This window comes from Cuculus canorus, chromosome 3 (assembly GCF_017976375.1).
Source record: "Cuculus canorus isolate bCucCan1 chromosome 3, bCucCan1.pri, whole genome shotgun sequence".
NCBI lineage: Eukaryota > Metazoa > Chordata > Aves > Cuculiformes > Cuculidae > Cuculus > Cuculus canorus.
Genome location: NC_071403.1, coordinates 36,267,607 through 36,282,155, shown reverse-complemented (window position 1 = coordinate 36,282,155; position 14,549 = coordinate 36,267,607). Strand labels below are relative to the sequence as shown.

The 14,549-nt window shown below is 40.1% G+C and overlaps 1 protein-coding gene across 11 annotated transcripts in view; it reads left to right on the top strand.

Annotated features, from left to right (window-relative positions):
• FAM184A (family with sequence similarity 184 member A) overlaps positions 1-7,709 on the top strand; it is a 76,040-nt gene extending 68,331 nt beyond the window's left edge. For 4 of the 11 annotated variants that reach the window (XM_054063020.1, XM_054063013.1, XM_054063010.1 and 1 more), the window contains 2 exons: positions 2,692-2,894; positions 4,637-7,706. In XM_054063020.1, coding sequence (XP_053918995.1) covers positions 2,692-2,894; positions 4,637-4,718 — 285 coding nt within the window. In that variant the 3' untranslated portion in view covers positions 4,719-7,706. Of the gene's footprint in view, positions 1-2,691; positions 2,895-2,953; positions 3,010-4,636 lie in introns of all 11 variants that reach the window. The other 7 variants (XM_054063021.1, XM_054063019.1, XM_054063018.1 and 4 more) reach the window with 6 other exon arrangements.
• Positions 7,710-14,549: the final 6,840 nt, after the last annotated feature.

Below are 14,549 nucleotides of genomic sequence, written 5' to 3'. Positions count from 1 at the left end.
GGAAGAGATTTGTCCCAGCTGTAGAAGCAGAAGAACTCAAGAAGGTTTTGAAGCAGAGGGTAACCCAAGGGGCATAAGATGAGCAGCTCAGATCCCTGAGAGTGTCAGTCATCGAGGTCCAGGCTCTGTAATTTAAAAGGAGATCTGGCTCCATTACTTGAGATCAGGCTGTGTGACTTGGCTAAGCCTTACTGTAGTTTCACGTCAGATCAGCATATTTCCCACTTCTGCACATAACCTGCTGCAAATTGACAATATTCTACATTTTTCAGGAGTCCAGCAGCTCTCACAGGCTTGTCTGTGGATGCCTAACTTTTATACATAACTGCATAAAAGATCTTAGTTTGGGCCCAGCAGAGACAGTACCAGGACTGCCAGATACAGTTTGAATACTTTGTTTTTATGTGATAAATGTTCGAAAATTTTGGAAGTTTGTCTGAACCACTCATTTATAAAGACGTGAAATGTAACCATCAAACATATAAGCTTGTGGTTTGTGTGAAATCTGAAGTGTTTGGGAAAAGTACTTCAAGATCAGATTTCCAGAGTGATAATTCATATATTTTTATAATATGCTGCTATCACTTAAAACTGTTTAGACTTTAAAACTGTCTCATATGCCAGAACATTTTGATCTCTCATTTCATGAGTTATGGACTATGTTACTTTATTTTGTCAAAGCACATGCTGTATTATTGGAGAATGAATTACAAAGAATCTGAAAATCTCATTCTCTTATCTTTTTTGTAAAAAAAAAAGACAGAATTTATGTGTTATTACAGGCTTTGCATATTAATGCAAAATTACAGCCACTGCAGTGTGTATTACAGCTTCTTTAATTTATGCAATGGATCTGTTACATTGTTACAGCTGAAGTTTCTTAATACTTTGCATGAATTTCATGGAAACAATACACAGTTTTGCCTCTCCAGATCTGACTGCTTTAGAAGCATAGATTATTTTATAAGGGATAAGATATAAAAGGTAGTATTTCTCTAAGCATTTATGTAGATAATACATATTTTCCAGAAATGAACCACCTATGAAGTGCACAGATTTATTCACAGTGTGTTTAACATGCCATTTAAATCAGTGTATATTACCTTACAGATGTATTTTACATACAGTTGGTAACTTTTACCAAAGTATTTTTCCCACCATAATGTTATTTCTTGCTTCTTTTGGCTACTACATAAGTGAAGTGTATGAGACAATCTTAGTTTAATCCTTTGCAGCTAATGATTTTTCACCATGTTGCTTTAAAAAGCCATTTTTTTATTATAGTTTTCTCTTGAATTGTTGTGGGGGTTAATTGTATTTTGACAAACACATTCAGCAGTGTGGCTACAATTAGCATTTGCATCTGCTAACCTTGGGGAGATCAGACACTGAAATCAAAGCTAGAGAAGAGCTAAACAGAAGAAAATACGAACAAACAATAGGACGCTCTGTCCCTCTCCTTTTGAACTCATGCTCTCCCTCAAATAAAGCAGCTTTTCTGTTTCAAGTGGAATTCTCCTGGAAAATATTATGTAGAAACAACATCAGATTGCACTTGTCTTTCACTTTATTTAGTTCAGATTTGTGTAGTTCAGAAACCCTCAAGGGGTTTTACTCCTAGGTGCTTTGTTAGGGTTGCATATATGTAATTGAATAAAAGTATTTATTATATATTCAAATAATACATAATTCATAAGAATAACTGAATCCATTCATTCAAAACTCCTATTTCTGGAAATAAGGCTTTTTAATATTAATATTTTATTGTGGACATGAAATATTTGATAGGAGTCAGAAAATATACATAGCAGCCTGTGACATAGCTGTTTTTAAAAGCTATAGAAGTATTTGAAGCATCCTTCTACATTGAAGTATCTATAAAAGTAAAGAAGATAAATACTGATTTGTTTGTATGATGTATTATGGACAGTAAAAAAAAGTGATATAAGACCAAAATTCTTCACTATTTTTTGAGTCCCTTGACTATCAGGAGTATAAAGAAAATAAAAATGTTCAGTTGTGCCATCTGGTGTCTAGGAGCGGTAGCTCTATTAGTGTTAGAAGCCTGGTCTTTTTTGTGTGCAAGAAACAGAACTCCTCTACAATAATCTTTTACCTTTAGCAATATTGCTATAAATCTTGCTAACTATGGGGGTGCAATTGCTTTAAAAGAAACGTTGCTGCTTTTCTAGGTTTCATGTTCTACTTACCGAAATGTGCCTCAGTGAGGGGGTGAAAACTGTTGGGAGAGATTCACTTTTTTTCATGATTGACATTAGCTCTAATTACATTTGACAGCAAAGCTGTTTCACTGATGTCAAGAAAAGATTAAGTAAAAAAGAAAGGTTTAACAGACTAAATGACAAATTTTGCAGAATGTTCCTATCTCTAATGTCTTAAACAGAGCAAAATCTTATATTGGAAAGATCTCACATAATATATTAATTGATTATTACACTAAGTCTTAATAACTTAATCATCTTGATCAGAAATTTGATTTTTCTGAGAAAATTTGTGGTGTTCAAAAGCAAACAGTAAACCTGCAACTGGAAAAAAAGCCAAATCTGTCCCAATTGCTCCTCTTCAAAAAAAAACCCCAAACCAGCCGCCATCAGTGCAACTTTTAAATTTGCCAGTTTCCTCATGTCCTGGTGCCAGAAGCCTTCCTTACATTTGTTATTTTTAATGCAGCAAAAGAAGAAGAACGATAAATCAACAAACAGGTTTGTGAGTGTCCCCAATCTAAATGCTGTGGAATCTAGCGGAGTGGTGGGCAATGGACATCCTAACCGCCTGGACCCCATTCCTAACTCACCCATCCACGATATTGAGTTCAACAGCAGCAAACCACTACCACAGCCAATGCCACCCAAAGAGCCCAAGACGTTTTTGAGGTGAGCACTGCCTCACCAATCTTTTTTTCTTCTTTTTTTTCTTTTTTTTCTTAACTCAGGAAAATTTTGCATTCCTATTGAGCTGAATCCCACGTGCTTAATGAAGCTTTCAGAGGTACAAGTACTCATGGCATTTTTAATTTTTACATTCTATTTGTAACCTCTTTATAGTATTCCTTTTTATTGTAGACCTTGTTGAAATGTGGAGTGTTCTCTCACTTTTTGATAAGTCTTGAACTTTGAAAACCTCTTTAGATACTTGAAAAGAATTCATGTGCTTCCAATTGTTTACATATATGAACAATTGTTTTAAATGTTTGTGTTATTTACCGATTGTCGTTTAGGAATTAATACTAGCACAGGATTTCTTTTATTCAGTATTATGTGATAATGGTTTTTATGTAAGAAAACTATTTTCAGTGCTACATGAACGTTTTGTGTTTCCCCTTTCCTCACCTGTATCACATTGTTTCATAGGAGTAACCTTACTACAGCAACAGGAAATGTGCATGCTTGGATGCCTAATGCTGAGCTTCCAGTAATCAAAACCAGCATTAAAGTTTCAAGTAATTCTCTCACAAATTAACAGAGTGAATTGAATAACTTAAAAATCGCATTTTGGAGGCAGGATTTTAGTCTTTGGCTTTACGTGCCTACTTACTCTAACTGTACTGAAGTGCTGTGCTTTGTGTTCAGTAGGTGCTGATCTCTTACCTCTAAGCTGGCAACTTAAAGCAATGTGTAATTACCACTTGTACAGTCGGTTGTTAATTCTCACTTTTGGTTTAATGTGGAAGACCACGTCCCTAGCAACTACTAATCATAAAAGGAAACAAATAATAGAATCTAGAATAGATACGGCAAAAGAGTCTATTTCTAGGAAACAGTCTTATGAAGAAAAATACTGTTACTTATTTTTTTCTGTGCATGCAATGTGCATGAGTGTGCTCAGATATCTATAACGTGCATGTGCATGAACTCATTGACTGTGATGCTGGAATTTCCATTCCAAACTGTTTCGTGCTCTGTATTATCCAGTAATACAGTAGGGATGATTTTATTACTGATTTTTATTGATAAAGAGACTTGTGTAATTAAATTTAAATTAGATTTAAGTGTTCTCTCTTGCTCATTTTATGAGAATTTTAAGTGTTCAAAGGAGAAACAAATCTTCTTTGTAGTGCAGCGGTTTCTTTTTTCCCAGTATATTAGCGTTTTTTAAATGTTTGCATGAACAATAATGCAAGTGATATTTGTCATCAGTGTTAAGTATGAAAAGTGTGTATTTTTGTTCAGTTGCCAGTCTTTGTGAGCACATGTCTACAAATATGATGCTCGCATCATATTTTGGAAAATTAACTTTACCACAGGAAAAGGATGCTAAAAGAGGACCTTCTGCAGTCAAGTTTTTCCAAGAAAACCCTTTTTATTCTTCCTGAAAACCTACAGCTGTTTGAGATTTTAAATTACATTTTCCAAAATATTATTTGCCCACCGTGTAATGTGGCTTCTGAACTGACTTGTCCATGCTGCTGATGCTCTCCAATGGAGTGGATGATCACAGATTACATAGGGAGACATTAAATCACGTCCTGAGGCACACGGATAATTAGTCCATGGAAAAAATAGACTGTGTTCTTTACTGAATATTCTCTGTGATTCCTTTTTTTTCTTTCGTAACATTTGTACTTTTTTTTGTAGTTGTGGGATAATTGTGTTTCTTTTTCTCTCTGTGAATTTAGCCCTCCTCAGACTGATGCTTCACCAGTGGCTTCACCAGATCCCCAACGGCAGGAGTGGTTTGCCCGGTACTTCACGTTCTGAGAGATGATTTGTTTTCGTAGCACAGCGTGATGTGGACTGTTTATAAGAGCATGATCTTAAGTAAACCCTCATGTGAACAAGCTTTCCTGTAATTTGTCAAACACTGTGAATGAGAAAGTATGTGTCTTTCTAATTTGAAACTGCACTGTATTTCATGTTATATTTGTTGGAATCACTTGACATGGTACTATATAATGTGTGTAATTATAACTATTATTTTTATTTAAAATGGAAGAATCTTTAAAATTTGTAATAACTACATAATAAATTTTGGTAGAACAAACGATGCTTTTCCCCTTTTTCCTATAAATGGATTTTCTTTTATTTCAGGTAAGGCTTTTCCCCCAAAAAATAACATAACTGCATGATTATTATAAATATAATTTAAATTGTAAGAGGAAAAATATATATATCTCACTCTATCACCAGTTCAGGCAGGATATGTTTAATACCTCCCAATTCTAGTCTGTTAATTTGCAGCAGTTTAAAAACTTCGTGACATTTAAAAGGAAGAATGTGAAATAAATCAAAACTAGTGTAGCTGCTAGCCTTCAGAGCAGAGTAATTTTGCAAGAGGACAAAAAAAAGCAGCCAAACAGTAGCTGTTCATTGGGGGAATGTTGACTTCTTAACATGTTCCTCATGAGACTGTTGCCATCTAGTTATAACCAAATGTTTTGCCACTGAATTGAAGCAGAAACTGTTCCCACAAGTTATGTATCTCTTTGATAATTATTAACAAAAGAAAACCCTGCTCGAAACATTTTAGAATACTGTACTAAGTATCTGCATAAATCAAAAATCTACATTTTGAGCATATTGTTCTGCTTTGGATAATAACTCATGTCTGAAATTAATCAAAACTAAAACATCACACAACTCTTCCCCATTTATACATACTATAGATACAGCTCTTTCATAAAAAATTAATTACCTTTCCTTGTCTATATTATTGTTTTTCTTCCTCTTAAACTGATATATAAAAATGTTTTTTCAGCTATTGAGCATGATTCTCCAGTCTACACCTTTTATGATGCCAGTGTTGCTCCAGAAATTTGCTGCAGCATATAGAAAAGTAGAGCTTGTTGTCTTTTTTATATTTTTTCATTCAAAGATTACCACAAAGTTAACTCACACCGGTAGTCTCAGGGAGAAATTTGTCTCTTTGTTTTATGAATGTATTTTTAAGCTGAATCTCTTATCTTTTAAAAGCAGGAAAAAAATGTTTGAGTTATTTGAATAAGGTTTTAGTTAGCATATACAAAGGTCTTGAACTTTACTATTTCATCTGAAGCCCTAACTACATCCTTTTTCGCTACATGCACAAAGGTAAATACCCAGATGAAAATACTTGCTAATTACAAAGAGTTTTATATGTAGTGTATGTATAAATGAAAAATTTGTATGTTTTCATATAAACAAAATAAAATCTTCTAAATGAACATTTTAAAACTTCTATCTTAGAATTCAGCTTGAAAACTCCACTGAAAGCTGTATTCTGGTGATGGTGCCGTGGATTAAAGATGTATACAGCAGATTTTCTGTAGCTGGTGGACTTAACTGTAGGTATATGCAACTTTTTAATTTTAGAAGAAAGCCATATTGGACAAAATGTCAGATTTCTTGGCTGTTACCCAAAATAAAACACACTGGCTCATTTTGTAATAATATTCTGAAGTGAGTGTTGCGTATTTTTTCTTGCATGCTTTGCGAGGGCTCAGCCTTTTTCTCCCATCCTCCACTTCATTTGTACATTTTTATGTATGGAATTAATAACTGAACAGCAATCAGAAGATGATAATATCTGCATTTACTTTACTGACTCTGTAAAAGGTATGCCCATTTGCTTTTTGCTAGTACGCATTTGTCTTTCGGAAAGGAGAAGAAAGTGAAGAAGCACTCAGTTACCACAGTCAGCAGCTGTTCCACTACCGAATCAGTCTCTTACACCAACTAAGCAAAAAAGCCCCAAAGCAACCTGAAGAAATTAGGAAAAAAATTTATTTTCCACCAAATGGCATTGAGAACTCTGTAAAATATATTCTTGAAAAAAAAAGATATATCTGGTATTTGGGATTAATACAGGAACTTGCATTATACCATTGTGTTCCTGATCTTTGCCGGATCTGGTATTCTGGAAAAATACCAGAATATTCTGGAAATATCCTGGAAAAATAAAGTTGCACATAATAGTGAGTCCAGCGGTGCAGAGAATTCTGCAAAGTCTGCTCACACATGCGTGCAGTCTTTTCTAGCTCAACAGTCAACTCAGAGTAAGGAGGTACAAAGTGTGAAGCTGCAGAGTATTATTTATAATGGTGGGAAAATCTTTTGGCTCTCAGGAGCTCTCTGCTCTCTGACACATTAAATCTCATTATCGGCACTTAGTGTAACTAATTCCTCTGACCCTTTAGTTTTATTCAGAAAGACTAATAAAATTCAAAAAGCAGACAATAAAGAATGTAAGACTTAAATCCTTACTATGTTTTATTATGGAAGAAAGAAGTAACAGGCTATAATTGATACAGGGCCAAAATGCAGAAGAATCCTAAATTTCATCAGAATATCCTCATAATAATCAATCTTAAGGCCAGGTTTGGCCTGTCAGTTTGCATTGCTCCATTTACTTCTGTGATAAGAGTTTGAATGCCAGTGAATTTTCCAGGTTAGGAGAAAACAGCTCCAGACGACCCATCTGACATGATCTCATAGAACCAGGAAAAATCTTATCCTGATAACAACAAGGCTTTTTTTCTGCAATAGTACTTGTAGCCAGAAGGTATACTCGGGAAAAGAAAAAGCCCAAAGTTGACTGAAAACAAGTTGCAATCAGTGCTAACATAGAAATCACTTTAGTGATCAGACTGACTCCTTCCCTTTGCACTTTTTCAGTTACTGCAGCATGTGTACTATTTTTACCTGAGACTTCAAGGAAAACATTAATCCTGTGAGAAGTATTGGCAATAAGCTACAGAGGTCAATATCATAGAATTTTTAAGATTGTAATTTAGTCTAAATAAAATTTCACTTCTGTTTTTGTCATGATCTGTTATTTTGGAAGAAAAAACTTGGATTGTTTTCTAACTAGTTTGAGTAGTTCTACATTGAACAATAAATGTCTTAGATCTGTAATCTTTGGTTGCTTTAAAGAGTAAGAATATCTATGTATTATAAAACCGTAGAATTTAGAATACTTAGCGCTTTTTTTTGTCTTTTAGGATGTACCTATCATCTTTTCTTCCTATAAGTTTTCTATAATGTTGCAAGAATGTTTCTTTTCATTCTTAAAGCATAATGTAAGATCTTTTCACTCTTGATGTGAGTAGAAAACTTTCTATAAAGGACCTCCTTGATGAGTTGCACTTTGAAACTGAAAGCAGCAGTCTCTTTGGGGAAAAGTGCTTCTGTTCCTGTAACAGAATATGGAGGGATTCAGTGCTTTAGCCCTGCTGCAGCATTTGTCTTTCTGTTTTGGCAGCTGAAGAAATTGGGGTCTTTTCTTTAAACTGTTAACAAATTCCGTGTCCCAGTAACCATAGCTAGAAAGTCCCAATATTAACTTTTAACTAATAAACATTCACTCTTTTCCCGTTTTAGTATTACTCTGCTCAAAAGCTATAGGACATGAGAAATTCCTAGTGAATATCAGGAGACCTCACTAGTAACATTAGAAATCAGACCTGATCATGGTGTCAGAGCAATCTGTTGCTTGTTTAAGCTTTGTTTTACATTATATGTGAATTTTGTTACATGATCCTTATGCTATTCACAGGTAGATTTCACTAATCCTGCACGGAGAAAATTAGACACCAGGCTTCCCTCCTTTGCTGTAGTTTACTTCCTTTAGAAGGAAAATGACTGAATCACGTTACTTAAGAAAAGAGTCATCTTCAACCTCCTCTGCAGTCAACAGGCAGCTTCAAGGGTGCTGAATCAGCTCAATTACCTCTCTGATTTCATAAACACTGTAGAGAAACAACAAATCAAAGTACCTAATTTTAGGTGTGAGGAACCCAAGCCTGTAATTTTTATTTATTTTTTTTTAACCAACTTTTGCAAAAGGATACCAGCTTTGAAAGAATTTTCTTTACAGGAGCTGTGTTGCTTTATTCTGCATATGTTCAATGTAATCCAATAAAGTACTGTTAGTATTCTTCCTAGGCAAATGCTAAAGCTTTTTTTACTATAATATAGGTGAATCTCTAATTCATAGTATTGTTGTTGTTCAGCTACCACTGGGCATTGTATCAGTTTTATTTAGGTATACATTCCCTGGCAAAAATCTTTAAATGGAAATAGACTCATTTCTGCATACAATTCTATACAGAAACCAGCTTGTAGTTCTAAAGCTAATTTACTTTGCAGTGTATTTTGGTCATGCAAATTAACACCCATTTCATTAGATACATTACAGTAACTGGAAGGACCTGTGGACAGTACAGAATCATAGAGTAGTTTGGGTTGGAAGGGACCTTAAAGATCATCTAGTTCCACCTCCACTGCCATAGGCAGGGACACCTCCCACCAGACCAGGCTGCTCAAAGTCCCATCCAACCTGGCCTTGAACACCTCCAGGGATGGGGCATCCACAACTTCCCTGGGCAACCTGTTTCAGTGTCTCACCATCCTCGTAGTGAAGAAATTCTTCCTTATGTACTGGGATCATGTAACAACCAGGCAGCCATGCTGAAACAGAACTTTTCAGCATGACCAGCTGCTGAAGTCCATTGCTCTTAAAAACAGGACTTGTGACATTGGGGTCTTTTACTGCACAACTGTGTTAACACTTATCATTTTGAAGCACATACATGATTAGGCAACTAAAGCTTTGTCGACTGTAGAAAGCACACTGCAAATTCCTAGCTTAGCAGTGGAACCCATGAGGTGAAACACTGATCCACTCTGGACTCCTCCACAGTCTTAAGGATGAGTTTATAAATTGCTTGTCTCTAAGGCAACTCAGTTATTTTCAGAGTGAAGCATGGTACAGAGGCCTATTCACAATAAACAGCTGGCTGAACACAATGAGAAGCAGCTGCTGCCAGCAGCACCGATAGCAATGTTGCTAGGAAACAAGAAGAGCTGAGCTTAAGAAAATGAAAGCATAATTCAATAATGACTACCAAAAATCTGGCTTCATTATGACAGTGAGTACTTTTGGAAGTTATCCTCCCATCTTCAACCTTACGGATGAACAGAAAATTTTAGAGAGCAGCTGATTTTTTATGTGCAACTATAGCTGTTTAACTTCAGTTACAGATCATCAGCTGTGATGGCTGGGCACAAAGAAGAGCCAGCGCACTTCAGGCAGTAAATGCCATAAACAACATCAGTGACGGCCGGCAACAGACACGCCTCAAGACAGAGACTGGAGCCAAAGTTTTGCAGTCATATGACCATTCAACGATATTCACGCTGCTTAGTCTACAGCTGTACCTAACCTGTGGGACCCATGAGTCCCTCTCAGCACTAGTGCAGACTTGCACATTGGAGTGGGACACGTACCAGCCACTCTGACCACGGCATTAGTAGGTAGTTCTTTTACTCTCCTGGGACATTTCCAGGTTGAGGGCACACACTATATTCTGAAAAACTGAAAACTAGAGTAGTTTTCAAGTCTTCGTCTTTTCCCTCATAACCACACACGACTATCAGAAGTGTCCTGAAAGCAAAAACAGTAATATTGGCTTGTGTAAGAGAGCCATTCATACTGGAAAGCAGAGACGAAACAGGAAAAAGCATTTTGAGCCCAGGACAAGAGCTTTTCAGGCAGGTAACAGCCAGCACTGTCTCCATCCACTCGTGTAATATAATTACTTTTTCTTGTCCTATTTTGTATCACTATTTCGAAAGAGGCTACCTCATCGATTTTCAAATGGGCGTGATGTATTTTCTGATGACTTCTTTATTGCATAAATATTTTTTTGCTACTCAGCTAAACACATAATTGTTACTAGTTATTATATAACAATAAAATGATAAACATGTCCTTTTTTTCTGGTAGGAGCCTAATTGCAGCATTTACAGACCAATATTAGTTACTTGCTCTTTAGTTGTAATTACCTGTTCCGGCTGTTGCATTCTTGTTCATCCTGTCGTTCTGGTTGTTTAGGCTACAAAATGCAGAGACTGAGTGTTCTGGTTTAACCCCAGCTGGGAACTAAGAACTACGCAGCTGCTCGCACACTCTGTCCCTGCAGTGGGATGGGAAACAGAATCGGGGAAAAAAAAAACAAGGTAAAACTTGTGGGTTGAGATAAAGGCAGTTTAATAGGACATAAAGGGCAAATAATAATAATGATAACAGAATATACACACAATGCAATTGCTCATCACTGCTGGCCAATGCCCAGCCAGCTTTTGGGCAGCAGCTGCCAAGCCCCTTCGCCAACTCCCTCCAGTTGTATTTCAGCACAACATCATACAGTATGGAAAATCCCTTCAGTCAGTTGGGGTCAGCTGTCCCAACTGTGGCCCCTCACAGCTGCTTCTGCACACTCAGCCTTCTTGCTGGCAGGGTGCTGTAAGAAACAGAAGAGCCCTTGACTTATTTTAAGCACTGTGGCCACAACTAAAACATCAGTGTGTTACCAATATTATTCTCATCCTAAATCCAAAATAGAGCACTATATCAGCTACCAGGAAGAAAGTAACTCTATCCTAGCCAAAACCAAGACATTGAGGAAGCATAGATGAACACCTCCAGGAAATCACAAAGATTATATCTGTGCCATACCAGAAGCCAGGTAACTGTGCTGCCGAGTCACATCATAAGAAGAAAGCTGTCTGGTTTTGCGACCTTGCAAGACATTACCATAAACTTAGTAGAGCTGACAATAAAAGTGTATTGTGGAGACAAGACAATCTTTACCAGGAATAGTTTTGAATTTTCATAAGAAGAAGAATATGAAGCAGCAAAATGTTTCTTCCTTCTAGAGACATATCTAGGGGTTAAGACATTTCCTTTTTACAAGCTCCTGGAGTCTTAGACTTTTGTTGTAAACACTGTTTCCTTCAGATGAGGATTCAGGCAACACTGAAGACATTTGTATTTGCAAACAACGCAGGACAGATAACTGAAGTCTATCCACTGATTTACCAGGCTTCATATCAATAATTCATAATTAATACAACCCAGCAATGGGAGCAAGGAGCTCAATGAAGAAGTTCTAAAATCCTTCAAACACTTTGAAGGTAAAAGGACATTAATTTATTCTCTCTGATATCACAGGACTTGATAGTCTCTCTTTTTATGCCTGGCATTCAATTTTAAGACAGAATTAACTATTTAAAAGATGAAATATTTCAGGTAGTTAAAGCATGTTCCTGTCTTGTAGTACATGCTCAGAGAAAAGAACATACAGCTAGGAACCTATTCAAAAGAACATCCTGAAAATCCTGGGCAAACATGAAAGCTTTATAGACTCCAGCAAACTCTGTTTTCCTGGTTATATTAAGAATAAAATCCCCAAACTCCTCAGACTTTGATGTGCACTCTTTAAGGAGGGGGAACTGACTGGTTTTGCTAGGCATCTCACTTTAAAGAAGCGAGATTTGGACTTTATGGGATTTGTAAACCAGGATATATGTGTGTGTGTAGGAAGCAGCAGCAAATATGAGCTTCAGCTACCTTGGGGCTGCCCTGGCTGCACAGAACCCCTCCTTCATCTGAATAGCATAGAGTCATAGAATTGTTAAGGTTGGAAAAGACCTCTAAGATCACTAAGTCCAACCATCAACACACCATGCCTACTAAATCATGTCCCGGAATACCACATCTACACACTTTTTAAATAACTCCAGGCATGGTGACTCCACTACTTCCTTGCACAGCCAGTTCCAATGCTTTACCACTCTTTCAGTAAAATTTTTCCTAATATCCGATATAAACCTCCCCTGGCACAACTTGAGGCTGTTTCATAGAATCATAGCATAGTTTGTGTTGGAAGGGACCGTAAAGATCATCCAGCTCCAACCCCCCTGCCATGGGCAGGGATATCCCACTAGATTGGACTGCCCAAGGCCCCATCCAAGCTGGCCTCGAACACCTCCAGCGATGGGGCATCCACAGCTTCCCTGGGCAACCTGTTCCCGTGGTTCTGCCCCCTAGGGACAAAAGGTGCAGCAGCAGACTTAGTGCCTAAAATTCTGTCACTTTTCCCCCATTACAAAGGGGCGTTGCTCCTCCATACAGCACTGGAGGACTTCCCCCAAGTAACCCCACCTGGAGTATTGTGTCCAGTTCTGGAACACTCAACATATGAAGGATTTGGAGCCTTTGGAAGGGGTCCAGAGGAGGGCTACAAGGAGGATCAGAGGGCTGGAGCACCTCCCATATGAGGACAGGCTGAGAGAGTTGAACCCCAGGCTGGAGAAGGCTCCAAGGCCATCTTATAGTGACCTTCCAGTACCTGAAGGGGCTACAAGAAAGGTCGGGAGAGACTGTTTACAAGGGCTGGAGTGATAGGACGAGGGGGAGTGGCTATAAATTGGAAGTGGAAAGATTTAGACTAGACATTAGGAAGAAATACTTCCTGATGAGAGTGGTGAGGCACTGGCACAGGTTGCCCAGGGAAGCTGTGGCTGCCCCATCCCTGGAGGTGTTCGAGGCCAGGTTGGATGGGGCCTTGGGCAGCCTGATCTGGTGGGAGGTGTCCCTGCCCGATCTTTAATGCTCCTTCCACTCCCTCCACACCCCCGCACCGAGGGAGCCTTCCTCTTCCCGCGGGCAGCCGGAGCCGCTGCTCCTTCAGGTGCTCCCGGACAACTGTGGCTGCTGACGCCCCAAGCTAGGCGCCCAGTGAACGGAGCCGCTTCTATTGCCGGGGGCTGGGCTGGGCTGGGCTGGGCTGGGCTGGGCTGGGCTGGGCTGGGCTGGGCTGGGCTGGGCTGGGCTGGGCTGGGCTGGGCTGGGCCATCGCCGCCCCTCCTCTCCCGCCACTCAGGCGACAGAGCGCGGCGCCTCGGGGTTTCGCTTTGTGGCATTAAGGGGGAGGAGAGCCCCGCCCCGCCTACTTCGGCCTGGCCGCCACGTCGCTGATTGGCTGGGAGGCGGTGCTGAATGGCGGGAGGCGATGCTGAGTGGCGTGAGGCGGTGCTGAGTGGCGTGAGGCGGTGCTGATTGGCTGGGGCGGTGCTGAGTGGCGGGAGGCGGTGCTGATTAGCGGGAGGCGGTGCTGAGTGGCTGGGGGCGGTGCTGATTGGCTGGGGGCGGTGCTGAGTGGCGGGAGGCGGTGCTGATTGGCGGGAGGCGGTGCTGAGTGGCTGGGGGCGGTGCTGAGTGGCGGGAGGCGGTGCTGATTGGCGGGAGGCGGGGCTGAGTGGCTGGGGGCGGGGCTGATTGGCTGGGGCAGTGCTGATTGGAGGCGGTGCTGACTGGAGGGGACGGGGCTGATCAGCTGGGAGGCGGTGCTGGTTGGGGGGGCTAATTGACTGGAGCGCTGCTCATTAGCTGGGAGGCGGGGCTGATTGGCGCGGGCGGTGCTGATTGGCTGGGAGGAGGGGATGATTGGCTTTTTGGGACGGGGTGGTGTTTACTGACTGACAGGGGGCGGTGCTGATTGGCCGGCTGGGGCGGGGCGGCGGTGACTGACTGACGGGGCTTACTGCCTGGCTAGTGACGGGGCTGAGGGGCTGGGGCTGTGCGGGTTGGCTGGGGCGTGAAGCTGATTGGTTTATTAGGACGGGGTAGTGGTTACTGACTGGCAGGGGGTGGGGCTGATTGGCCGGATGGGGGCGGAGCTATCTGGGAGGCTGGGGCGGTGCCCATTGGCCGGCGGGCGCGGGGCAGGGCGGGGCCGGCGGGTGGCGGGAAGAGGGAAGAGGGAAGCG